The sequence below is a fragment of the Pelmatolapia mariae genome, linkage group LG4, assembly GCF_036321145.2.
Source record: "Pelmatolapia mariae isolate MD_Pm_ZW linkage group LG4, Pm_UMD_F_2, whole genome shotgun sequence".
NCBI lineage: Eukaryota > Metazoa > Chordata > Actinopteri > Cichliformes > Cichlidae > Pelmatolapia > Pelmatolapia mariae.
Window position 1 is genome coordinate 12,221,084 of NC_086230.1, and position 25,951 is coordinate 12,247,034.

At 42.3% G+C, this 25,951-nt stretch overlaps 2 protein-coding genes across 2 annotated transcripts; both read right to left on the reverse strand.

Moving 5' to 3' along the window:
* Positions 1 to 1,535: 1,535 nt before the first annotated feature.
* On the reverse strand, positions 1,536 to 12,503 carry znf598 (zinc finger protein 598). The gene is made up of 12 exons (XM_063471478.1): positions 12,022 to 12,503; positions 10,586 to 10,698; positions 9,899 to 10,028; positions 9,011 to 9,222; positions 8,673 to 8,890; positions 8,485 to 8,578; positions 7,918 to 8,105; positions 7,738 to 7,816; positions 6,745 to 7,631; positions 5,713 to 5,878; positions 5,467 to 5,614; positions 1,536 to 2,724 (listed from the first exon to the last, which is right to left on the reverse strand). The coding sequence occupies exons 1-12, from the start codon at positions 12,193 to 12,195 to the stop codon at positions 2,350 to 2,352; spliced, it is 2,784 nt and encodes a 927-aa protein (XP_063327548.1). The 5' UTR covers positions 12,196 to 12,503; the 3' UTR covers positions 1,536 to 2,349.
* Positions 12,504 to 13,356: 853 nt separating this feature from the next.
* On the reverse strand, positions 13,357 to 16,735 carry slc25a17 (solute carrier family 25 member 17). The gene is made up of 9 exons (XM_063470561.1): positions 16,538 to 16,735; positions 16,052 to 16,112; positions 15,888 to 15,954; positions 15,584 to 15,735; positions 15,270 to 15,386; positions 15,007 to 15,155; positions 14,602 to 14,697; positions 14,377 to 14,465; positions 13,357 to 13,680 (listed from the first exon to the last, which is right to left on the reverse strand). Exons 1-9 carry the CDS (start codon positions 16,589 to 16,591, stop codon positions 13,527 to 13,529), a joined length of 939 nt encoding a protein of 312 aa, XP_063326631.1. The 5' UTR covers positions 16,592 to 16,735; the 3' UTR covers positions 13,357 to 13,526.
* Positions 16,736 to 25,951: the final 9,216 nt, after the last annotated feature.

Here is a 25,951-nt window from a genome sequence, read left to right on the forward strand (position 1 = left end):
TCACAGGTGGATACAAGTACCAAAATTGGTACAAAACCTGTTTTATTATTGCTTTTCTGATAAAGAGATCCATTTTCAGTATAGTTAGACTTGCACTGCACTTGCTTTTTATGTGATCTTGGTGTCAAATCAAACATGAAGACGTTTTTTGTTTATGCTTAAATAATGTGCCATCATGTGTGTCGGGTGTAGTAGTACATATATTAGATCTCCTTATGCTCCTCACTAGTTACCCAACTGTTACTCATGGCCCACAAAGATCTCACAGTGGTTCAGTGCGTGCTGTCTACTATTCAGATGGTCAGCGGTTCATTCCCCAGCTCTATCATCCATATACTGAAGTGTCCTTGGGCAAAATACAGCAAGCTAAATGTTGGAACCACGATAGCACTACGATTCATAAAACTAAGAGTTAAAAGGTAATTTGTGAGCCTGCACAGCACTGTGCAGTGTGTCAGCAGACCACTGGAGCAACTTGTAACATGTGTAACTGTAATTATTTTATTTTTCTTGAAGCAGAGAAGCTTAACTTCTACATTTGACCTACTTATAGTCAAAACCATGTAAATCAACAGTAAAGCCTTCGAAAGTTATCAAGTGGTCTGCAGTAGTAAACCAGCAGTTTCGTAGGTGGAAACGATGGCCAAATTGGAATATTCGAGTGCCTAATGACATTTTTCAAATTAATAACTCCAGAGAGACAAACATGCACATTTTGGCATCTGTATCCACTTTTAAAATGTTTTTTCTCCCCTTTTTATATTGAAGCAGGTAACTGAAACAGACCTTTAGCCCCAAACAGCTAAAGACAATTGGAGCTTCCCCAGTAGGCCCAAAGCAGTTATCAGGGTCTGCCATCAGTTTCTTCTACATAATAATTCTTTAACTCGTCAAAATGTGGGCTGGTTCCCTGAAGACACAAAGGTAGAACTGGCTTTACAGTAACACTGGAACCAGATTGGTGGAAATATGTTCACAGCATCTTTGAATAAGCAAAACCCCCCAAAAGTCTGTTAAGACTCTAAAATGTTAAGACAGCCAAACTTTGGATGGTCACTGTAAAAAGTTTTATATCACAAATGATATATCAGAGCTATGTGCATTACTAGTCAATATTTAAGGTATGAAAATATCTGAAAAATGGTTAAAAAAAACCCCCAAACTGCCATCAAGTCAAACACAGAGAACTTTGCAGTGTCAACAGAAACTGTGTTTTTGGCAGCAGGTCGAAAATAGAGCAGTCTACTCTGTGAAAACTAGTCTGCCACTTTAATACACACATTCAGACACAGACGCACTGCTGACAACAGTACAAGCATGACAAAGAGATGAGTAGATAATCCATCACCTGTAAATTTGTGTCAGTGCTTGATTTTACTTGAGTACGCAGACCGAGTGTGGGTGGAAACAACGGTGCCTTCAGCTGAATTTGTTCATCATAACCAAATGTGTAGTCTGAAGTGGAGATCTCAATTGTTTCTCCCATTTTTAAAAAGACAATTTGAACAAAACTGTTGAGAAATATACAACAAGACTCATTGTTCAGTTCTTTAATTTCCTTTTGAAACCTTGTGCAACATCATGGCCACATTTGTATCAGTCCATAAACAAAATTATGAAATCTACTGGTGAGTTGTGCAAACGGAATAAAAGAGAATGGGGTTTATTGAAAGAAAAACAAAAAACATTCAACTGATGAATCCATAATTTGTTCCAATTTCTGAAGCAGCTCACTTTCTGACACACCGTCCTGAATGAGGAGTCCATTCACTGACACTGTTGACAGGCCTGCATAGAGCAATGAACAATTAAAAGCAATTAGACAGCTATAAATATAAAGCTAAATATTCAAACTGAACATCTTATTTAACCAAGCAGCACAGCTGGAGACTCATGCAGATTTTATCAACTTGCCAGAGCAAGGTAAAAAAGAAAGAAAGAAAAGAAAATCAATATAATTTCAGCATTAGGGAGCGTTGCATTCTTCAAGTAAAGCCCTGGCTCGTCTCTCCGCTTTCATTAAATAAATTTAGAGTTCTGATTAGACGTTGCCGGTGCCAGTGCCAGCTGGGGACGTCCTCAAACGATGAGAGTTGAAAGAAGATTTAAGATGTGGCGACCCTGTGCATCTTGAATTGTAAACCAATCACATAAACCTATCAATATTAATCCCCATCAAAGTGGAAACACCATGAACCATCTTCTTTTGCTACACTAGGCCTCCGACTCCTCCCAGAGGAAATGAGCTGCTGCTTTCCCACACCGGCTGCTGCGTGGCTGTGTCAGAACCACAGAACTGAATTCGCCTCGCAATGGCAAACGGACCAGAGGAAGGCTGAGAAAGGGGGGCTAGCTGATGATGCGGCTAATCGACTGCAAGGAGGGGAACTCCTCGCTCTCCGTGATGTGCAGGGTCTTGTGGGAGTTGAAGTCTTTGGGGGCCAGCACCTGTCTGCAAGTGGGGCACACCCGGCAGTCCAGCTCAGCTGCCATGTTAACCGCTGTAGCAGGCGTCTGCCAGGCGTTCTTCTTGTTTTTATTTTTCTTTCCTCCTCCAACCCCAGACTGCTTCTCCAGTGCCTTACAGTCTCCGTGCGCAGTCAGGAGCTCCTGCTGCTTGCCCGTGTCTGGTAAGAGCACAAGCAGCTCATTGAAGATGCGGTTAAAGCCATCCCCAAGCAGGTCCTTACAGCTGCGGTGGTACTGGGCTGCTGATATCACACCCTGGAAAGACAGAGAGGACATATAAGCAAAGTAAACAAACAGGAAGTGCCAAATGTGAGGAGCAGGTTCTTTCAGTGGGCTTCTTCTCCTTTGTCATTCATGTTAAATAAAGAAATATAGTCTTGGAAAAAGGTAAGCCCTAACAAAATAACCACTGAGCTAAACATTTTTCACTCAACACACGCAAGCATTATTATTATATATTATTAATAATAATTAATATAATGCAGAAATCAGCTGCAATTTTGTTTTACTGATCGACTACACAGTCCTACAACCAGGGGAGTGGCACTTTACATCCACATCTGTCCAAACTAGAGCAAAATATAGAGGTGAAGGCTTTAATGTAATCCAATCAAAGTAGGGCTGCACGATTTTGCATAAAATGAGAATCACGATTTTTTTGCTTAGAATTGAGATCACGATTCTCTCACGATTTTCTTTTCCAGTATAAATATTTATTGCACTTATTAACTGCACATCAACTTCGTAACAGTTGAAACTGAACATAAAAACAATAAATAAACATAAAAACAATAAATGCCTCACATTTTGTTGTTGCCGCAAAATGTTGTACTGCTTGAAATTCCGTCTCCACCGTTGCTCGACAGTGCGTGCATAGAGCAGGTAGTGCAACAATAGAAAAATAGTTGCGGGACGGCACTGTGTAGCGTTTGTCTAGGGCAGGGGTCAGCAACCTTTAACACCCAAAGAGCCATTTGGACGCGATTTCCACACAAAAGAAAACTCTGGGAGCCGCAAATACTTTTTGACATCTAAAATGAACATAACACTGTATATATTGGGTTTTTTTTTACCTTTATGCTTTGTGTGAACAACTAAGGTGTGTTGCTTAAATGCATGAAGTGCTACAGAGAAAATTACATTTTATTTATGTAATTAACACATTTTGAACTTTGCAAAATTCCGCCTAAGTATGTATTTTACCTGGTTAATGTGTGTGGCGGGGCGTGGACTGCAGCGCCGCTGCAGGGGAGGCGGACGCACCTTAGCGGTACCCGCAATCACGCCTCGCCGCCTTAACATCTGTGCCACCTATGCTGTTGTGTTGGTGTGTGTCGGGCTGCGAGCTTTAACACCGGCTGTATGCGTAAAGCAACCGTGTGTGAAAAGTGGACAATAAAAAGATGCTGAAAAGCGTGTTCATGGAAACATAGTTGGGTCTCCCGTGATATGTTTACAATGGGACTTCCGCTCCTGAACCTCTGCGCACAGCGTCTGCTGTACGATCGGGGTCACTTTCATCTTTATGCACGACTGTAAGCTGTCGTCTGTGAGGCGTGAACGTGTTTGTTTTTGGAGAACAGCTGCTGACATAATGTGGATCCGAAGATCCATAATTGGCCTTCCTGGGGTTGAAAGTCTCGCACGGCGTTTCGGCGGGTATATCGGCTTCCGCAAGTGTGACGCTTATTTTGATCGATCAAAAACTAATACAATATAATTTTATATTTATATTTCAATATCACAATAATCTTCCAATTTAGAACTACGAGTTAAAAAAGAACTAACATAAATAAAGTAGACTTTAGCTAATTACTTACAAAAAATTATTTATTTCCCCAAACCACGCGGAGCCGTAGAAGGACTAAAGATCCGCATGCGGCTCCGGAGCCGCAGGTTGCCGACCCCTGGTCTAGGGTGTTGATCATTTTCCTAAATCCCTCGTTTTGCACAGTGTTGATGGGAGCCATATCTTTGGTCAGGTGATAAGTAAGTAATTTCTTTGTGCCTGCGGGAGTTCGACGTGTATAGGGAAGCGCTGTATAAGGTTCCCGTTATTGATGTTTGGGTGGTTGACCGGGACAAATTTTCTCCTGTCACTTTCTCGTCACCCCTGACGTGTTCTCCGTTGTTTCTTTCCTGCCAATTTGAGCATCACGGCACAGCTTCTGTATCACGTGGTATAAGGCTCCGCCCTTGTCATTTGTTGAGCAGGAAGAGTGAGCGCTTGTTTTCATGCAGATTATGTCCCGGATCAAAGGGACAATCGTCGTCGTCTTTCTTTCTTTTTTTTAGATCGTTGTCATTTGGAAATGAGATCGCACATAAGTATGAATCGAGATCGCGATTTTCTAACGATTAATCGTGCAGCCCTAAATCAAAGGTATTTAAATTTATTATGTTTGGCCAACAAAGCTGATTCAGAGAGAAAATAAAGTTGCAGCCATAAAAATCAGGTAGTACATGCACATACGTATTCACATTTTTAGCTGGCAGCACGGAAGAACTTTTTTTTTTTATAAATGTGGAAAATCATGACATCATTATAATGAATTCTCTTGATCTACGCTATGGTAATCACGCACACTACCCTCCTGACTCTGAGTAACGGTGCTGAATAATGGTTGTGTTTATGCACAACATTACGATGATGTACGTTAACCTTTGACCTTCATCATCACTTTATCCTCATTTGAGGATGATAAAGCAGTGACAGTTATTATTTATTATGTCATAATTGATGTATAAGGTCAAATACAACTAAATTCTAACTTACTCATTTAAGTTGAAGTGAACTAGAATTAAAAAATTAAAAAAATAAAATAAAAGTCTGTCCCTGAGATACTACTTTTCACAACACTCGGAGGGATGCACAACCTTAACACAGAGCTGTAACCACTTCAGGGGCATTTAAAGGGGACGGGGAACAAAAACCAAAAAAAACCCCAGACAAAATATCCATACCAACAGAGTATTTAGCTCTCATGTAGTGAGTACCTGTCTGAACTGGGCAGAGTAGTTTTTGAACTGGTTGAATTTTGATTCGTCATCGTTGAGGTACTTCCTAATGGACTGGATCAGCTCCAGGTTCCTCTCGCGGAAGTCCTCTGGCACCAGGTAACCATTGCTCGGCACTTTGGGAGGCCTGGGAACAGACAAAAGACACTAAGTACCGACAAGGCCAACCAAAAACCTTTGTGTCAAGCAGTGATCATGTAATGTAGAAAAACGAGATAGGCTCACAGGTTGACTACTGGGGGTGTAGACTCCACCACATTGCTGTTGAGGGGGATCCCTGTGAAGCCTGGGGGAGGTTTAGGGGCTGACATACCCAGGCCAGGTGGAGGCAGGGGCATGGTGGAGGATGGGGCTGGAGCTGAGGCTTTCATTGGGAAAGAGGTCTTAAAGCCTGAAAAACAAAGAACGTGAACTTTGAACGATGCAGTACCAACTCTGAAAAATAGTTCTCAGGGTTTTAACTATAAAACCAACACTGCTGTGTTTAAACAAAACGCTTATTTGTGAGGCATTTATACGGTTTTACAATAGTATAACATCATTACATCATTAATTTGATGAAAACCGAAAATTAAGTCAAATCAAAGCTCAGAGCTCAAAGCTCGGGGTTTAAATATCCACCTATCAACATTTTGAAGAGCATGTTCACAGCCAGGTATGAAAAGGTTTTAACCAGTTTCCCTCTTTACAACAACTGTGTGGTGGGTGACTTGGTTTTTTTTTGTTGTTGTTTTTTTAAATTTAGGGATGTGGGTGCTTTGTAGTAACATCTGGCTAAAAAACAAACAAACAAAAACCCCCAAACCAAACCAAAACATTAGATTAGCCAAACCGTTCACTAAATGAGGAGTCAAACTCTATGGGGCTCTTCTTTTATATGAAGTCTATGGAAAACCTTAGCTGTCTACCTTTTTACCACTGCTTGCCAGACCACTCTCATATCAATCAAATATCATATTGCCTATTAATGAACAATTCCTGGTTTCCAATCAACCACAATCAAAGAACAGAAATGACTTTCCATAATTCTTATTGACTCTGTTTATTGTAAGAGCTAAGTTGGAGAGTTTCCAAATGATTTCCAGGAAGTCTCCCCCCCGCTTCTTTGTGATGGCAGCTATCAGTCATTAAAGCAGCTGTACATTCAGTTTTAAATGTATTAGTCGTTTGTAGTTTGAGGTCCTGTAAGAAAGACCTGTATGGTGTATATATTGGATGGAAAGAAGCAAATGAATACTGTGGATTGTTATTCCGTACCTGGTGGTGGATTTTTGGTCATGAGGGCAGGGAACTCCTCCTCTTGTTCATCGGCAGGCTCTGTATTGGGATGATTTGTTACCGGAGCGTCATCTTTGCTAGTGGGTGGCGATTGCTCAGCGTAGCCGTTAGCCAGCCCACTTGTAAGTGCCGCTGTCACAGGACCGGAAAGCGGTTTGTTCCACGTTTTCTCAGGAACATTTTCCTTTTGTGCCGTTGTTTCCACTGAGACTGGATTTACAGTTGTTCCCAGGTCTGATGTTGTAGCTGCAGATGTAGGGGGAGCAGTTGGGTTCTTCTGTTTTTTCTTCTTGTTGGCTTTTGGGGTCGGGAGATCGGTGTTGGGGGTTGGATTTGAAGCGCTCGAGGTCACAGCCGGGTTTGAGGATTTGCTGCTGCCTGCTTTAACAGTTAGCAGAGAGGAAATATCCAACATGGTGGGCACTGAGCGGAACTCCTGCTGCGTCATTCCTCCGCTTTCATCGTCGGAATGAAGGGGAGAGTAATTTGACAACGCTTTCCCGTTCTCACCCACTTTCTTTTTCCTCCGTGAAGATGACGAGGATGAGGAGGACAGGAGCTGAGGGCCAGAGGATACAGAGGAGAGGGGTGGGGGAGGTCTGGAGGAGGGAGGAGGATGAGTGTTGGGCTTAGCTGCAGATGTGTGGTTGGACCAAGCAGAGGTGGTACCAGCTGCAGGTTTGGGGGCCCGGACTCTGGAGACGAGAGCAGGGAAATCCTCTTCTTGAAAAGAGGACGTCTTCTTAGGCTGCGCAGAGTAAGCTGGAGTCATGGGGGTTGTGAGCGTGGCAGTTGACAGGCTGGGGAAGTCGTCCTCCTTTAAAGCTACATGGGATGGTGCAGTCACTGCAGGAGCTGGCTTTACACTGCAGGGACAAACAAAAAACAGCACAAATGACAGATTTGTGTCACACTATGTTCACACACACACTGAATGATGAGAACTTAACGTTGTACTTTGATGAAGCTTACACAGGTGCAGCAGCTGTGGCTCCCAAAGCTGGGAAGTCATCTTCTACATCTCGGGGGTTCTGGCTCTTCATTGTTTTTACTGTTAAAGAGGCAGAAATAAATACACTAAACTAGCAGACAAACATGCCTGACATCTAGCAACCATAACCTTTATGTATGTTTTTTCAGTTTACTTTTTACCTGGAGGTTTGCTCGCTTGTTTGGCATGTCCGGTCGGGTGTCTGAGCTCTTGCGGTTCTGGTCTCTCGGCCCTCTCCTCTCTGCAGTGTTTGGGAGCGCTCCTCTCCTGCACTGCTGCTCTCTCTTCTTGTCTTCGCATTGCAATGGATGCCCTCAAAGCAGCTTCCACCTGCCTGTCTTCCTCATTTCTGTGCAGACAAGCAGACAAAACGGTAAAAAGCAAGAAACTACTCCCACTCTAACAGCTGCTGAAGTTTTTTAAAGTAATATACAGATACACAAGCACGCAAACACAGTAACAGCACAATGTGAGACACCCAGGTGCAACAATGCTGTGCATCCATTCTTCAAATGTTTTCCATGTCTGTCTCTCAATACAAGTGGATGCTCTGCAGTCCAGTTCTCATGCATATAACTGCACCCATCCATCTTTTTACATCCTGCAAAATTTCCATGTCACAGACAAAGACGAATGTACCCTTTAACAACAGCCATCTCTTCCAATTCTGACAGCTCCACCACTAATGCTCCCTTCCAGTTAACTCAGAGCTGGTCATTTATACTCACCTCGAGTACCTCCAGCTTTTCTGTCCCCCGTGAGGCCTTCCCCTTCCTCCTCGGTTGTGACGCACCTCCTCGTAGTCCTCGCCTGTCACCATACCTGTAAGAACGCATGTGTTCTGATCATCTCAAATGCCAAACAGAAATCCTGGTGGTATGGCAATACAAAAACACCACCGTCTCGACTGACCGACCTTCATTTCGCCTTTGCTGTCTTGGGGCGTAGTTAAACTGCAGGTCGATGTGGCGGTTCTGTCGAGCCTCTGCTCGATTCTTGCTGTGTGCTGCAGCCTTGTGGGCCTTGTAGTCAATCTCGGAGCGAAACGCGTGAGTGAACTGTTCTGTAGCGCAGCGACCTTCCTCGCACAGATAGTGACTCTCTCTGAAGTGCTCACTCAGATACTGGTAATCACTGTTGGTAGCAGGGTTAAAAACCAAAAGTCTGGTTTAATATTCTTCTACATTAGGTAGCAAAAACAAAAACACTAAACAAAGGAGGGTTTGTGTGGATGAGTGAAAGGGTCACACACACCTGTAGTACTCCTGAGAGCCGTCTGCGTCACAGAAGTGGCAAAAGTAGTGATCCCTACGCAGGTGTTTCAGCAGCTCATCGTTATCAAGGTAACGGTCATCGCAGAACTTGCAGAGCGGGTGGCCTCTGTGACTGGTGTCATCTGGGTCTCCATGCGCTCTGTGACGTGCCAGCTCCTTACGATTATACCACTTCCGTTCATGGGAAAAGATCTGCAGGGAAAGAGTAACTTTTAAAGTAAATAATTATTCAGGAGATTAGCAAACAAAGCTCTTTATCAGGATATTGATATTTGTCATCTTTATATCTTGCTTCCTTCAACCAGCCCTTATTTGCCTGAAAATGTAAGTCTGTCCAACTCACCATTTTTATATGCAACAGCAGGTAAAAAAAAAAAAGAGATCTTTCCACCAAGAAATGCAAAATAATGATTGCACAATTTGTAAATCTGACTTAATGGTACAAGCAAAACCTTTTAAGTTAATGACCTGATGCACAGCACTTTCAGTTATCGACAGACAACTTGAACAATGCTACGGTTTCTCATTCGGTGTGAAAAGCAATACATCAAATAACAACCTTAAAAAGGGGGCTGAATTTAATATGATTCAACAACTGTATTGTGTAAGTGCTTTTGTTACCATTTAGTAGCAGATACTGCTGTCAAGGGCAATGACTAAGCATTCATATTTATATCTGAACACTGTTACTGCTTTTTAATTTACTGCTCCAGTAAATTAAAAAGAAAAAGACCAAAAAGAACCGTTTGTGCTACAAAGTTTCCATGTACATTTGTGCTACTACTGTAGTCATGTAATACTGAGAACCCGATCAGACACCCCTTTATTTACTCTTTAGGGATGATGATGATGATGATGATGATGATACCTTTAGATGCTTTGTGCAGAGCTTGCAGGAGAAAAGTTCGTGCTGCTTCCTCATGTGCTGCTCGAGCTCCTCAAACCTGGAGAAAACCTTGGGCTCTGAGCAGCGGAGACACTCGGGCAACAGCAGATGCCTGACAGACACACATCGAGGAAAAGTTCAGTCGGAGTCAAGTAAAAATCAAAAGGGGCATTAAAGTCAGTTGGATACAGCAGGAAAAACCCAAAATTCAAGCCAAGTTTTTGTTTAGTTAAATGATCAGATCAGATTGAGGATACTTCCTGCTAAAGCAGGTCATTTACACATTTGCAAATAAAAGCGCTCACTTTAGTCATCACACAAACTTAGACTCACTTTAAAAGCAATCAAAACAAGAACACAGCATGGAGTGTTCAAGAAGATAACACTAAAGGCTTTAAAAGCCGACTTTTAGTTATACCGGTTTATATACATGCTTGTATACATTTACAATATGACCATATACTGAGACCGCAAGAGCACCATCTCTAACCACACGTAGCATTAGTTAATACCAGCATGGCTCTCGATATACATTTCCATTGTACTTTTCAAGCAAAAGTTCAGCTATGTTAACTGTAATTCTTTTACTGTTATTTCTGGCTTTTGTAGTATAAATGAACTGAAATGCCAAAGAGCAACACAAGCACAAAGAATAGAGACATCTAGTACCTGTACTGGGCATAGATCTTCTCATCCACAAAATAGATGTCATACTTTTTCTCACAAGAGAACTGCTGATAGGGCAGAGACTGAAAGGCCTCCAGTTTTTTCACAAACACCACCTGAAAACAACATGACAGTCAGATCAGTAATAACCTGTGGTAACTGGAGGAAGATGATTGTTTTAGAAATAGAAAGCATACCAGTGATGTCTCACAAACACCTACTGTAATATCACATGAAATGATGAACGAGCAAAACCACATAAGTACAGACGATGCATATTTGGTACGCTTCTAATCTAGGCAATTCAACACAGTTTGACATTACAACATCCAGCTGTTGGGAAAGTTTACGACCACTCATCATGGACACGAATGTCGTGTTAATTTAGTGCTGAAAGGTTGAAATGCTCTCTGTAATCCTGGCTGGATATTTGACTACTATTCTTGACAAAATTGTTAGACTTCAATAAAATTGGTCAGTCTCAGAGTTGTTTTCTAAGCACAGTCAACAAATGCTCAGTGGGGCTGAAGTAGGGACTTTGGGAAGGCCATTCCAGAGGCTTATTGCTAACCTGCTTTATCTATTCTAAATCCAGTTTTCATGTGTGTTTGGGATCATTGTCCTACTGGAACTGTGGTGTCCACACTTAACCCGATCTTGTTTTGTCAAAGTCATTAAAGATGTGTGCTATACAATCATTTTACCCTGGAGAAAGAACGAAGTCATTTAAAGCCCCAAACGACCATGACATTCATTCCCATAATGAGTGGATGTAAGCTTCTGATCACAGGTATATTTGGCCTTTAAGGAAGTGTTATGAGGCCGGGGCCACCGTCCACCTGTTTTGACTCATTCCGTCATCTGCAATCAAGATTCGGATTTATTCAGGGCTGACAGTAGGCACACATCACAATGACATCTAAAACTATATCAATTAAACATTTATCACAACCCAGTAATAACAGGTAGCATACCAGCGCCGCTAAAGCTCAAGCTAGATTGAGAGGTGACAGTTACGTGTTCAATGAAAAATGTATTATAGAGTTAACTGTCACCTTGGCTAAATGAGGTATAGCCATAAACGTCGGACAGACAAGCACTCTGTCATCAGCTCAATTATAAAAGCCGGCTTCTAAACCAACTCTTTCTGACCAGTGTCAGTCTAACAGATAAGCTAACTTATGCACTTGCTAATATTCGCTAGTTAGCTTAGCTAAATTAATGACAGCGAGGAGAAAAGTGGTCTCCACAGTGGGTACGCACAATGAGTTGCCACCTCTTTTTTCCCCTGGTGACTATTTTAATTGATTCTGAACGCAGTTAGGATGCCAACACACAACTTGTGCCTATTTTTATAGAGTAAAAACTATGAGAACGCTAAGGCCTAGCTAACGCCACAAGGCTCCATCCCCGGGTTAAAGTAGCACAAGAACGCGCACCTTGTCGAGCTCCTCCCGGCAGACGGCGCAGTACTTCTGATCGCACAGCACCCTCATCTTGGTGGAGCAGCGGTAACAAACGGGATGGTCGCATTTTCCCAAGGCGAAGATCTCGACCTCTTGGCAGCACAGAACACAGTTCTTCTCCGCGTCTTTTGTCGTTGTTGAGTCCATCTTGGTGAAAAGGCACAAGTCAAGCTTAATAGTTATTTGGGAGCGCCACAGAGCTGAAGTGGTTACGTAATTATGAAAGTCTACTGCCGCGTCACGAAACTGTTACACCAGCGATCAACACACCACAGGGATGGACCGAGCGCACGCTGCAGCGGTGCTTTTACCCATCACACCTTGTGGGATCTGTGCGAGCCCCACGTGCGTACCTTGGTGGGAACCGGTAAATGTGCTGATAGGAGGTGTTGTACTTTGGAAAACATTCATTAAAGCTGCGGCGAAAAACAGCAGACTGAAGCTACAATTCACGCGGGCCCACCTTGGAATATATATACATAATATTTTTTATTTTAAATCGTTGTCTGGTCTCGATCATTGGGATGCTGGTGGTGTATATTTCTTGCCACACTTTAGGTCCATTAATACCTACTGCTTCCAGTTCACCTATGCATCAACTTCAAGATCCTCCTTCCCACTTTCACAGACCTTCATAACCTTGTTCCTTAGTATTTGTCTGATATTCAATGTCTCTTGTCTATTCCACCTGTTCACCTGACTACCATGGGACTCAGAACCTTTAGTTGCCCTGCCCAAATACTTTGCAATGCATTTCCACCTGATACAGTTTCCTTTAAGGCCTTCAATGTCTGTAAAATGCCCTCATCTTAAAAACTATACGTGCCACCAGGTCATAATAAAACTGCTGCTTAAAATGTTTGTTTGCTGAGGGTCATTCCAAACCAAGCCTGTCATCTGAATCAAACACATCTATGTTAAAATTACCTGTTTTAATAAAGCTTTGGTTTCTAACATGAGTTCTTGTGCTTATGTTTTGTAATCGCCTCTTAAAATCTTTGTATCCACACACTCATCTTTTTTATCCTGCTGCTGGTAAACAGGAAGTTATTCCTACAGTCAGGTCCACCAAGGATTTTCTATTTGTGTGTATTTAACTAAAGAGATGAGTCAATGCCGTAACCCAGATCTTGGTGCTCCCTTGTGTCTATGGACGACTTGGAGACAGAACCCAGAGAGACAGAAGAACTTTTCTGATTTGGCTGTTTCCAAAAAACACCCAAAACTTTGCACTTCTCATCTTCCACATAATCAAACATTACCTCTTTACCTTATAAGTTCCCTATAAAAGGACTCTTTAGTTTGTAATGTTTTATTGGATGGCTTACGCAAGTTACAGTTTCACCTTTTTAAAAAAGTGACTGGTGTCCAGGCAGGTGAAGCCCCCGTCACTCATACCGTCTGTCAGCAGTGATTTCCACCGCTCATCGGTCCTTTATTGTGGTCAAGTGTGCAGGATTGTTAAGTGTCTTTGTAAGCTAGCGCCTCTTGTAGTGGTTGTTGCTCAGTCTCATCACTCTGAAGGTGCAGCTTGCGATCTTCTCGTAGAGAAGGAACATGAGAGCAGCAGTCAGCACCGTCTGCAGCAGCTTCGCTTCAAGGCCTTTAAAAAGACCCAACATACCATACTTCCTACAGAAGAAAACCAGCATGAAAACGTTAAAGAACAAGAGGTGAAAGAGCAAAATTATTAATATTCAGTAACTCAGATGATACATCACGAGGGCCCAGTGATGAATGCCCATACTCCGTATAAAGCACCTTTCAAATACTCCCTAATTCATAAGGTTCAATCAAGGAATTAAACCAGGGATCATTTGCTTGTTATGCTGGATAGAATTAATCTAATTGTTAAAATATAAATGCAGAGATTATCCAGTGTGTTTTCCTGATGAGCTCTCTAGAGTCTGACTGTACATACTTATTACAGATGTGTATGGTAATGCATTTGCAATGGTTTCTGTTGTAAATAAAAAAAACAACATACAGATTTTTTTTAAATACCAAATGGAGCTATTTCTTTCATCTTGTTCTTCATAGTAATTCTAACCCATGTTGCCTAGTATGCTCTGTTTAAATGCGGTCACCCAAAATCAAGCAGATTCTAATGTGGATGTAACAAAACCATATTTGGGGTTCCCATCCAGCCATTTTCCTCTCCTTATCCAATTCAATCACCACTTTTTCATAGAACGACAGCCAGACACAGGCAAAACCTACAAGAACACGCTAGTCAGATGGTGGCTTCAAACCCAGGACCTTCTAACCCATACGTCATGGTGGCAATTTGCACTGCAAGTATGTTAATATGTGTGTGTACACACTTACCTCACCCTGTTGACCAGCAGACACTTGATAGTCCTGAGACTGGACAGCAGCTTTGACTTCTCTGTTGATGTGTTGTTGTACTGTCCGAACTGTGGTGATTGAACAAAAAAGAAAAACATCTCTGAGATTAATGTTTTCTTTGTTACAGGTTCATACATTCACAAATCTAGCTAATAAAAGATTATATGTGTCACTTTAAAAGTGAATAACACAATGCAGACATACCCTAAGAATGGACTGTATGGTCTGTAATGGGTATGTCACAGTGGTGGCGATAGCTTTGGCGATGGCCCCGATCACAAAGACCTCCAGTGATGACAGCTTTGGACAGAAAGAAAGAAAGAAGAACCTGAATCTTTTGTGTATCCTCAGAGGAACAAACGTATCCTAAAGGTGAAAGTTTTAAGTTCAGATGACCTCAGTAACAGGTGAAGGTTTTCCTTAGCTAATAAACATACCCACAAACGCTGCGGTCCGAAAATGTCTCAAAACATGTGGTGTTCAAAAGACCAGGGAACACATGCTAACTCACTGAACAAATCATGTGAACAGAATTACTAAGTGTATGCATATCCAGTGTCCTGTCATCCAGACAATGTCTGCATACTTCCCTTCCCTTTTCTTACTCACCTCCCTGGGAATGCCTCTCCTCAGCTGCCTCTTCAGGCCCTCATAAATCATAAATTGGATAGCAGGGTTCAGCACCAGCAGCAGGGACGGGAAGGTCCCGTTCCACAGCGCTGCAACGCCCTCGTCACGGATGATCTGCACAAATGCATCTGCAAAATCAAAACAATTTGGAAACAAACGTGCGAAAGAGAGAACTTGTAGTATGCACATGTGTAGAAGATTTGCACAAATACTCATTAGAAGTAAAATGTAAGGTCATTTACCGAGAATCCCAGAGTAGTTGGTGGGACGGATGTCTTCATTGTGAAACTTAGAGCCCTGGAGCTTCAGTCTGGTATTGACGACCCACAAAGGGGTGGTGACAAGTACATTTACAACCCCTGGAGAGACAAAAAGGCAGATGAAATTGAATCTTTACTACCAGTTTTAGCATTTAGAAATGTAAATAATGTAAATTGGTTTTATACACTGTGCAGAATAGGCTACTAAATAGGAGTTAATGCTAGTCATTCTTAGCACAAAGGTATGAGGGACTCATCTGAAATTAGATGGCAGTTCTTGCCAATGACCACCTCACCTGCTGCGATGCCTATGATCAAGTCAGTGCTTGGTGCTGACTGTTTTCCTTTCAGCCAGCTAGCCTTGAGGCAGTGGAAGCAGTAGAAGTAGACAAAGTTGGAACAGCACAGGCTGCAGATGACAGGGAACCAACCTCTATAGGGTGCCAGTCTGAAGAAGGGGGCAGAAGTAAACATACAAACACATCTTAGCAGCCTTCTACTGCTTGAAAGACTGTATTTTGATGTTTGAGGGGATGAGTGCAAATTTATTAAAATAATTTTGGCTTGAAACACATTGAGATTTTCACTATTTATACTCACAATCCTTCCTCTTTCACAATTTCTGCCAGAATGGCTGGAGTTGATTTGGCTTTCCTGTTTTCATCCACTGAACACAAACAGATGGGGATTTTCTTTCAGTAAAAACAAAACAAAACAAAAAAACAAAACTTTTGGAAATGAGACTGTGATTTCTGCTCTCTTACCCTGGAGCCGTAGTCTGGCAGTATCAAGAGGGAAGAACACTGTCATTGCAGTCACACTTCCCTAAAGGGGGAACAGTAAGAAATCCATGGCATGCCATGTTTTTCACATATGGAACAAACCCTCGAATGAACCCCATATAAAATCGAGCAAGTTACAGGAACATACATGTAAACGGCTTAAAATGCACACTAGGATCTAAAATAAGACGTTTTATATATGATTGTTATTCAGTATTCAATTCGGTGCGTTTAATAAGTTACACGTACATTAACATTTCGCCGAATAAAGAGGTTATTGTAAACACTTCCACATTTACAGCTACATTATCTACTATTTATTGTTTTTGGTAAAGTTGGGAGTGGAAATTGTTATTTTGAACTGAGCTCTGTTTGGATATCTTTAAAGCATATAAGTAGTGACGCTACAGCAACTCCCATTTGTGACTTAAAATTAAGCAGCGCATACTGAAACTAAGATCAACTTACCACTGCTCCTGAGACAGCATGAACCAAACTCTCATACGAGAAAACCTCGTTCATTGTCACCGCCAAATTCAGTCTGTTACATTCAATAATATTCAATATTGCCTCGACAGCCTAATAATTATTATTACAGCCTCCCCTTCTCTTGCTAGCTGTTCTTGTTGCCTCTCTCTAATAAACAGCTCGCTTCCTCGTTTCAGACTCGCGCGATGGCTTTAGGGAAATGTAGTTCTCTTCGCCCTACACGTTCCTGTTTGAACTTCAGGATTTTCTTACAGAGATTGGATAAAACAATGCTTTGTAGGATCTCCTGTAACTTTCCACTTTACTGTGCTATAGATACAACATGTGGGTTTGGCTACAGAGCTTTATGCATCAGTTTCTCATACAGTCACTGACCACTTTATTAAGTGCTAGTAGGGAGACCGGGGATAGTTGTAACGTGGGTCAGTTGTAACACTTCCAATTTCTGCAATCAGGGCTAAGTTTCAAATGATGTGATAACGCCATACATGCCCAATTCAGTTCTTCTATCACATGTAAAAAATTTGCACATTTTGGCAAACACAGACAATTTAAGAAGAAAAAAAGTAATTTGTATGCCAAAAAGTAAGTTTAAAAAAAAATTATTTAAATTTCTAATAGCATTATCTGCTTTGCAGTTAAACTCATCAAACTTAAATTATGTTATTTGTATGTCTATGGGGATATATTCTGTGTAGGTCTTTAGTGCTAATGTTTTAGCCGTTGGCTGTAATGTTAGCTAGTTCATGGCTATAGGAGGCTGGGTCAGTTGTAACAGCAACAGTCTCGGTTAGTTGTAACAATAATGCAAATGTTACAACTTACCACACTATTACTTTAACTTATTAAACAAGTTGGGGCAACGACATCAGCAGAGAGAGGTTCACTGGTCACCTTTGTATATGCGGTTAATGCCACTGGCAACACAATTCCTCCCATGTTTGTGTTCCCACACATACGTTATGCAGACCACTTTGTCAGAGATGGGTCAGTAGGAAGTATTGGTAGTGGAAATAAATCAAGATGGGTGCAAGAAACAGATTTCCTCATCTTTCTCGCTGGTGCACAACTACATTTTTTCAGCTTCATTGTTATGTTCAAAAGTTGGTGCAAGAGTTGTAGGTTACAATGCCCACTGAGCCAATGAGGCCAAACTCAAGGAAGACCAACCAAAATTAATGAAATATTCAATTGCTGAAAATTCCAAAATTTGTCTTTTTTGGGGGGTTGAAATATGTTCAAAAGCTAGATTTCTGCATTCTGTCACACACACATAGCTACATAAATAGTTCTAAGTGCATTCATGTGTTGAATAAAAAAGTTTACATGTTAAAATTTTGTCAGTACCCTTATTTCATTGTGTTACATTTCGCCCCAGGATATGTTACAACTAACCCAGACTATGGGGTTAATTGTAACATTTCACTCTTTGTGTCTGAGACCATACCATGCAATGAGTAATTGTGCTGCAGAGAAAATAGCTGTACTATTTAATAGCAGAGACATGTAAATACTTTGCATTACATTTTTAATCTACTACCTTGAAAGAGCTCCAAGCTACAGACAGAAATGTCAAACATGTTACAACTACAGAGCTAGACACCCTAGACACCTTCAGAACCTCATTAACTCTTTGAGGCTTTAAGGTGGTGCTGGAAACAATCCTTAAAGAGCTTGGTCCAAATTGAGACGATGCTCATCCATGATGTGAATCTTCCATTCCTCTACATCCTACAGGTGCACTGCTGGAGTGATCTGTGGTGACTGTGGGGGTCATTTGTGTACAATGAACTCATTGTCATGTTCAAGAAACCAGTTTGAAATCATTTGAGCTTTATGGCATGCTGTGTTATCTTGTTTGAAACAGCCAGTCATAAAGGGATGGAGATGGCTAGTAACTACACTCAGGTAGTAAACGGTTGTGTTTAAACTATGCTCAGTTGGTGGAAAGCGTGCCAAGAAAATATTCCCTACACCATCACACCACCACCTACAGCATGAACTGTTGATAGGAGCAGGATGGATCCATGCTTTCATGTCGTTTACGCCGGATTCTAACCCTACAATCTGATGCAGCAGAAGTTGACTAATACAGCTAGGCAACGATTTTCCAGTCTTCTATTGTCCAGTTTTGGGGAGCACATGTTTAATTGTAACCTCACCTTCCTCTTCACTGACAGGACTGGCACGCAGTGTGATCGTTCACTGCTGTAGCTCCTCTGCTTCAAGGTTTGACATGATGTGCATTCAGAGATGCTCTCCTGCATATCTTGGTTGTAAGAAGTGCTTATTTGAGTTTCAGTTAATGTCCTTCAGCTCAAAGCGGTCTAGCATTTCTCTCTCCACAGAACTGCTGCTCAATGGATCATTTTCTGTTTTCAGACCATTCCCTGTAAACTACAGAGATGGCTGTGCCCACAGTTTGTGAAATTCTCACACCAGCCCTTTTAGCACCAACTACCATGCTCAGTTTGAACTTAGGCAGCCTAAATACATGGAGTTGCTGTCATTTGATTGGCCTTAATTAGTTGAGCACGAGTACCTAAGGAAGTTGCTGGAGCCAAATTAAGGTTGTATTAGATCTGAAATCTTAATTTAAGGGGTTAATTGTACTTTAATGGCAAGAGTTTAAAGATTTTAAAGATTTTCTAAAATACTTGAATGTGTAAATTTGACATATGCAAATGAAGTTAACTATAAATAATATTTGATTTTTGGTGTACAGGGCGAGCCACTTTTGTAATCCAGTTGGCAAAGAATGGAGGCCCGGCCCCACAGGTGAACAAAGCAGACTTTATGTACTCCATGATTTGAGTTATAATCTAGTTTAGAAAGAAATGTTTATTACACTCAACCCACCACTCAAAAAAACCTGCTCAAAACAGAAAACAAACATTAATATTTCTGAGGATTGTTTTGTGTCTGTGCTTATTATTTGGCTACTAAAGGAATAAGCACACTGACATGTACTGTGGGCTCAGTGAGGGTCCTAGAACAACTTTCTGCCCCGACGATGCTGAAAACAAGCAGGTGTGGAATGTGGAATGGGATGATGCAGTTACATGGAAACACAGTTTAAACTGTAACAACCTAGAGAATCTGACAGCACTTCACCTTTGAACGTCATCGTGTGAAAACATATTCATCAGAGCCTCAAAAACAAAACCTACAAACTTCAATTTTAAACAAGATTTAACAACAAAACAACTGAAACGACACTGAACATTTTTGGTGAGTACTTACATAGGTAAGTACAAATGCACCTTAGAACACACATGCATCAACACTACATATGAGCGGGCAGAGGGAGGTTTGGAGTCTTCACACACCCCTGTTCTCTGTTGCCTGTTGGGGCGGGGGGGCTGGGAGGAGGAGTTGGCCATCCGATTGGGGTCTGGAATGTGGGGCCTCCCTGCTGCTGCAGAGTCGGGGCGGTCTGCTTCTCTCCACCCCAGGGAAAAGGGTAACACTACCTGGGTCTGGGTGCAGTTTCCCCCTCCAGGGGCAAGGGTACCTAGACCTGGGGTATAGAGTACGCTTGGGGAGTGTGATTGTGTGTACAGTGTCTATTTATGTCTGTCTCCACGTTGGGTGAGTGCTGAGTAATTGCATATGAGAGCATGAGGGTGGGAATGGATGTTTGTATCTGTGTGTGCCTGTTTGCTTGTGTCTATATGTCAGGTTGGGTATCAGACGCCACCTCTCTGGGGACATCTCAGGGCCTCCATGGTATGGAGGCCTATCTCCCCCCACCACTCCCCCTGCCAGTGGCAGACGCCCTCAGACATCGGTGCATTGGTGGTTCTTTGTGTCCGGGGATGGGCGTCCAGGTACCCACCGGCTCACTCCTGGTGGCTGCTTGTCGGGACCTGGAGCCTGGGGCTCGCTCGGGCTCCTTCGGGGGTGGGGTGCCCTTGGCCTGTGGCTCGGTCACTCTGGCATAGCTGGCTGCCGGCGGAGCTCACGGGCACGTCACTGCAACCCCCCCTTCTTCTGCTCTGCGGCTGCTGAGCGACCCCTCAACTGGGGGTCTCCTCAGCTCTTTCCGGGACAGTGGCACGGTTGCCCCTCTGTTGGTCTTCCTTGGTCTCCTTTGCTCTTGGGGCCTCTGGATGTCTGGAGCCTTGATCTCCTCCATACCTGCTTCATGCCCTGGAGGACGGGGCTGTGGCCCCCCACACCCTCTAGCAGATCATTACATGAAGGAACCTTTTAAATACAAGCGCGCTCATGCTCACAGGTGTACACACTGGTGCTCACACACACAAACTACACCCTTTTTGGCTCCTACCTCAAAGCACACTGTGCACTGTTGATCTTACGTGCTGCACAATAATATTCAATATTTAGTATTTACTGTTATATTCACATAGATCATCGCGATGATGTTGTTTATTATATTGCTCTTTTTTTTGCTTGTTTTCTCTTTTTTCTTTCTCAACAGGTGATCCAGGTGATTGATATATGTATTTTTTGCCTGTTTGTTTTGTTGGTTTTTGCCCTTTATCACCGTCCCTCTTCCCCGCTCTTTATCTTTCCCTCTTTCTTTCTCCCTTTTCTTTTCCCCAGTCAAGTCTGTCCCATGTTCAGCAAATGAAAATAAAATAAACAATAAAAGCAAAGGTGAATCAAATAGACCAATACGGCAAGGCTGGGATGGTCCATTTGGTAAAGTAAATCCGTTGGGCATCTTTCCTTGCCTTTAGACAATAATTCTGATGGCAAAAGAACCAAATGGGACAGGCAAAAAAAAAGAAAAAAAAAAAAGGAATGGAATGATGTAGTTACATGGAAACAGTTTAAACTGTATCAACCTAGAGAATCTGACAGCACTTCACCTCTGAACGGCATCGTGTGAAAACATATTCATCAGAGCCTCAAAAAGAAAACCTACAAACTTCAATTTTAAACAAGATTTAACAACAAAACAACTGAAACGACACTGAACATTTTTGGTGAGTACTTACATAGGTAGTTTTAAGGTCATTTTGGTTGATACAGTGAAACATCTTAATAATACACTAGACTCTTTCAAATCCCACAATTAGTTTTTCTTCAAAAATGTCCCTGAATCTTGTGTTTTACTGGGTCCTTCAACTTGAACTCAAAGAAAAAAAGCTCTGTTTAAGTTATTGAGCTGTTGTGTGAAAATTAAAATTCAAAACAGATGATGCAGTGGCATTATGAGAAAGATTTACTTTAAAATATATCTGCAGTATTTGAAAGAATCTGTAAGCAGTAACTTCCTTCACACAGTACACAGTTAGAGATGATTTAATCTCTTTCAGTGCATCATACCAACATCAGGTTATCACAGGAATGCAAGTAAAACTTGAACGTGCAGTGTACCTTGTTGCTACTGCTGTTAAATATTTCCCTCTGCAGTATAGTTCAGCATAATCAGGTATTAAATCCCACAAGTCAGTATTTTAAATTTGTAACAGTTTGACTTAAATCTGAACTAAAAGGTTAAAAAAATGTTTTGAATCAAATGAAACTGTCATATAACTTGTTAGTGTTGTTAAATATTATATCTCTGATAATTAATGTAGATTCTTGACTATATATATGAACTATTTCAATGTTTCTGATGAACAACTGCAACCCATTCACCATATTATGTACTTTTTTGGTATTTGACTTCTTCATAAAATAAATATCATATTTTAATTACTAACTGACTTTAACTGATAAGTCCTGTTTGCACATAATACTTGTCCTTAGTTTAGTTCTGTATAATATAAAATGTCAGTCCCAGTCTAAGAAGTTCAAATTCCTATGAATGCGTGCCACAGGATCCCAGAAAGAGAACAACTCTGTTCCAAAAATGGACAACAGGGAAGAGCTGGCTCTTATTATAACAAGAATGTAGTCAGAGGGGGTGCCTTACGGTCTTGAACAGGTGTTTACTAGTATTCTGAGGGAAAACTCCGACCCTCCTGCTCCTCCTGCTCCCTTTTCTCCTCCTCCTCCTCCTCCTCCTCCAGCAGACAGTCACAGTGGAGGGTCTGTCAGCTACACCCCCCTGGGATCCGCTCCTCCTCTGCCCGAGCACCAACTTTCATATATGGCTGCTCCAGTCACCATGCAGCCATCTCATATGTACGGCCATCCAGGCATAGCTAGCCAAGGACAGGTGAGACACTCACCTAGTTGTCGTTAGATTTCTATTGATAAAGGTGTGTGTGAATTATTGTAATCAGCTTCCTTTAATGGTGTCGCCTTACATTCAGTTTCACAGCGTTACTCATGTTTTTAAAGTACTTTCCTCACAGTTGTACACGGTGGTAACACATGCTCTCACTCTGGGTTTTATTCCTGTTGAAACAGAAAGCATCAAACCAAACAGGGTACAGACCAGGCTTACATTAAGAAGCCCCCAAATGCCTTCATGCTGTACCTTAAAGAGCAGAGGCCAAAGGTCAAAGCGGAATTAAATATCAGTAACAGTGCAGCTGTGAATGCAGCTGTGGGAGCGAGAGTAAGTGTAACTCTGAATATATTTATGCATCTGTTAATGTTCTATGCTCTTGTTTGTGCATGTGTACCAGCTGTCCTGTAGTTATGTGTAGTAGCAGTGTGTCTGTGTATTTATACGAGCTGACAGTGTGTTCTTGTGATCTTCTATCCACAGTGGAAGTCGCTCTCAAAGAAGGAGCAGAAAAAATATTTTGACGAGGCGGAAACACAAAGATGTCATCACGCCACAGAACATCCGAATTGGTCAACCAAAGAGAACTATGTATGTCCAAAGTGCCAACATACAGTTCATGCATGTGCCTTTCACTGCAATGAATGATGAAACAGTCACTGCAGAGAGTTTGTATCAGCTCAGGAAAATTCTGATGTGTTTGTTTTTAGGGCAAAAAGAGGAAAAGAGTCAGAGATCGCAACTGCACCAAAGGTGAGAGAATATTTCGGGGAATCGTTTTCATGTCAAATGTGATGAAAAAAGTCAAAAGTCTATTAAAAAAGAACCATTGTGTTTTTGTTTGTGTCTTCTGAACATGAAGAGGATGCTCAGCAGGCCAAAAAACCTTGTATGAGGCCAAGTCAAGCAGAGCCATCTTCTAATTCAGCGATGAAGGAATCGCATCAGCTGGATAGAGTCTGGGTGTGCCAGCCACAGACACAGCCAGGTGTTAACACCCTAATCAATCAGAACACAGTACTGGCGCAAATGCCAAACACACTGAACCCGGTCATTGTGCCTGTGTGCAATGTGCCATGTGCCACAACTTTATTAGTCCCTCCTGTAATAAAGTAAATTATTGTTTGCAAGATGATTTGTTCCACAATGGATTGTGTTGCTGCACGGACGTTTTAGAGTGGAACACAAGTAAGGCAGTACAGAGACTGTTAGGTATGGTGAACTACTTAGCAAAGTTTTGCCCACATCTGTCTGACCACTGTGACGTACTGAGACAACTGACACACAACGACAGTGAGTGGAACTGGACGACTCGACATGAGGACGCATTCCAGAGACTGAAAGAGACTATAGCAGAGGCTCCAGTCCTGAAATACTACTGCCCAGAGGAAGAGCTGACAGTACAATGTGACGCTTCTGACAACGGGTTGGTGCAGCACTCATGCAGAAGGGTAAACCTGTGGCTTTTGCGAGTAGAGCACTTACACGTACAGAGCAAGGTTATGCCCAGATCGAAAAAGAGCTTTTGGCTTTAGTTTTCAGTATGGAGAAGTTTCATCAGTACACATATGGTCGTAAAGTGGTAGTACACAGTGATCACAAACCCTTAGAGACCATTGTAAGAAAACCGATGTTGAGTGCACCCAAACGGTTGCAAAGGATGCTTATGCGCATTTAGAAATATGACTTAGATGTGGTGTATGTGCCAGGCAAAGACATGTTATTAGCTGACACGTTGAGTAGGGCATATCTTCCAGAGTGCTCACCACAGGGTTCCATAGAGGAGGAAATAGAGAGCATTAACATGGTCACTCATGCACCCATCTCACCTGACAGACTAAACAGGATAAGGACTGCTACACAAGAGGACAAAGCACTACAGATCCTCAATGATACAATGCACAGAGGTTGGCCAACTGACAAAAAGGACACTGACAGTGACATCAGACCATACTTCTCATTCCAGGATGAACTGAGTAGTCAGGATGGACTTGTGTTTAGAGTTGAGCGTGTTGTTGTCCCGACTACCATGAGACAGCAGATCATAGCCAGACTACACTCGACACACCTAGGCGTAGAAGGTTGTCTAAGGAGAGCCAGAGAGTGTGTGTATTGGCCAGGCATGAACGAACGAATTAAGACTTATGTGACTAAGTGTGACATCTGCAGGTCAGTTGACTACAGACAGCAGAAAGAGACTTTGGTCCCACATGAGATCCCGACTAGACCGTGGGCTAAGGTGGGCTCAGACCTGTTTATGTTTGACAACAAGGACTACCTTATCACAGTGGACTACTATTCAAACTTCTGGGAAATTGACTACCGGTATCTCCCGGACACTAAGTCCACCACAGTGATTAGAAAGTTAAAGGCTCACTTTGCCAGACAGGGCATCCCGGACATTGTTGTTTCAGGTAATGGACCACAGTATACGTCCGGTGAGTTTGTGAGATTTAGTCGACTGTGGGATTTCCAGCACAAAACATCTTCACCAAGTTACCCTCAGAGTAATGGGAAGGCTGAATCGGCAGTGAAGACAGCAAAGAGGCTGCTGCTCAAGGCAAAAATTTGCGGGGCATGACCCATATTTTGTGATTCTGGACCATCGCAACACACCATCACAAGGCCTGGAGACCAGCCCAGCTCAGAGGCTGCTCAGCAGGAGGACACAGACGCTTTTGCCAACCAGGACAAGCCTGCTAAGGCCAAAAGTCATTCCAGCCCTGCGGGAGTTGGAGATGAGACAGAAGCGCCAAAAAGTGTGCTATGACTGATCAGCAAGAGACATGAACTCTTTGAAGCTAGGGGGCAGTGTCAGAGTTCAGCCTTTTGACCGCCATTCCACTTGGAGCAGGGGAGTGGTGATTGGGACTGTTGACCCGAGGTCCTATGAGGTGCAGTTGGACTCTGGAAGTGTCCTGAGGAGGAATCGGAGGCACCTGAGACATGCAGGCGTGATAGATCAAGAAAACGCCATGACAGACACTGGGGCACTGAGCAGCTCAGTGACAGTTCAGTCAGAAACTTGTGAGCAGCAGATCAAGACTGGCGTTTTGGGGGGTGTCAGGACAAGGTCAGGCCACAAAGTGGTTCTACCACTTTGGTACAAAGACTATGTTACATAACGAGGACTTGACAGCCTGTATTGTTTGAGGGGAAGAGTTGTGTATTCTGTGGAAATTGATGTTCACTGTAGTTTGAAGAAATGTACATGTTTGAATAGTAGAATGCTTTTGTATTCT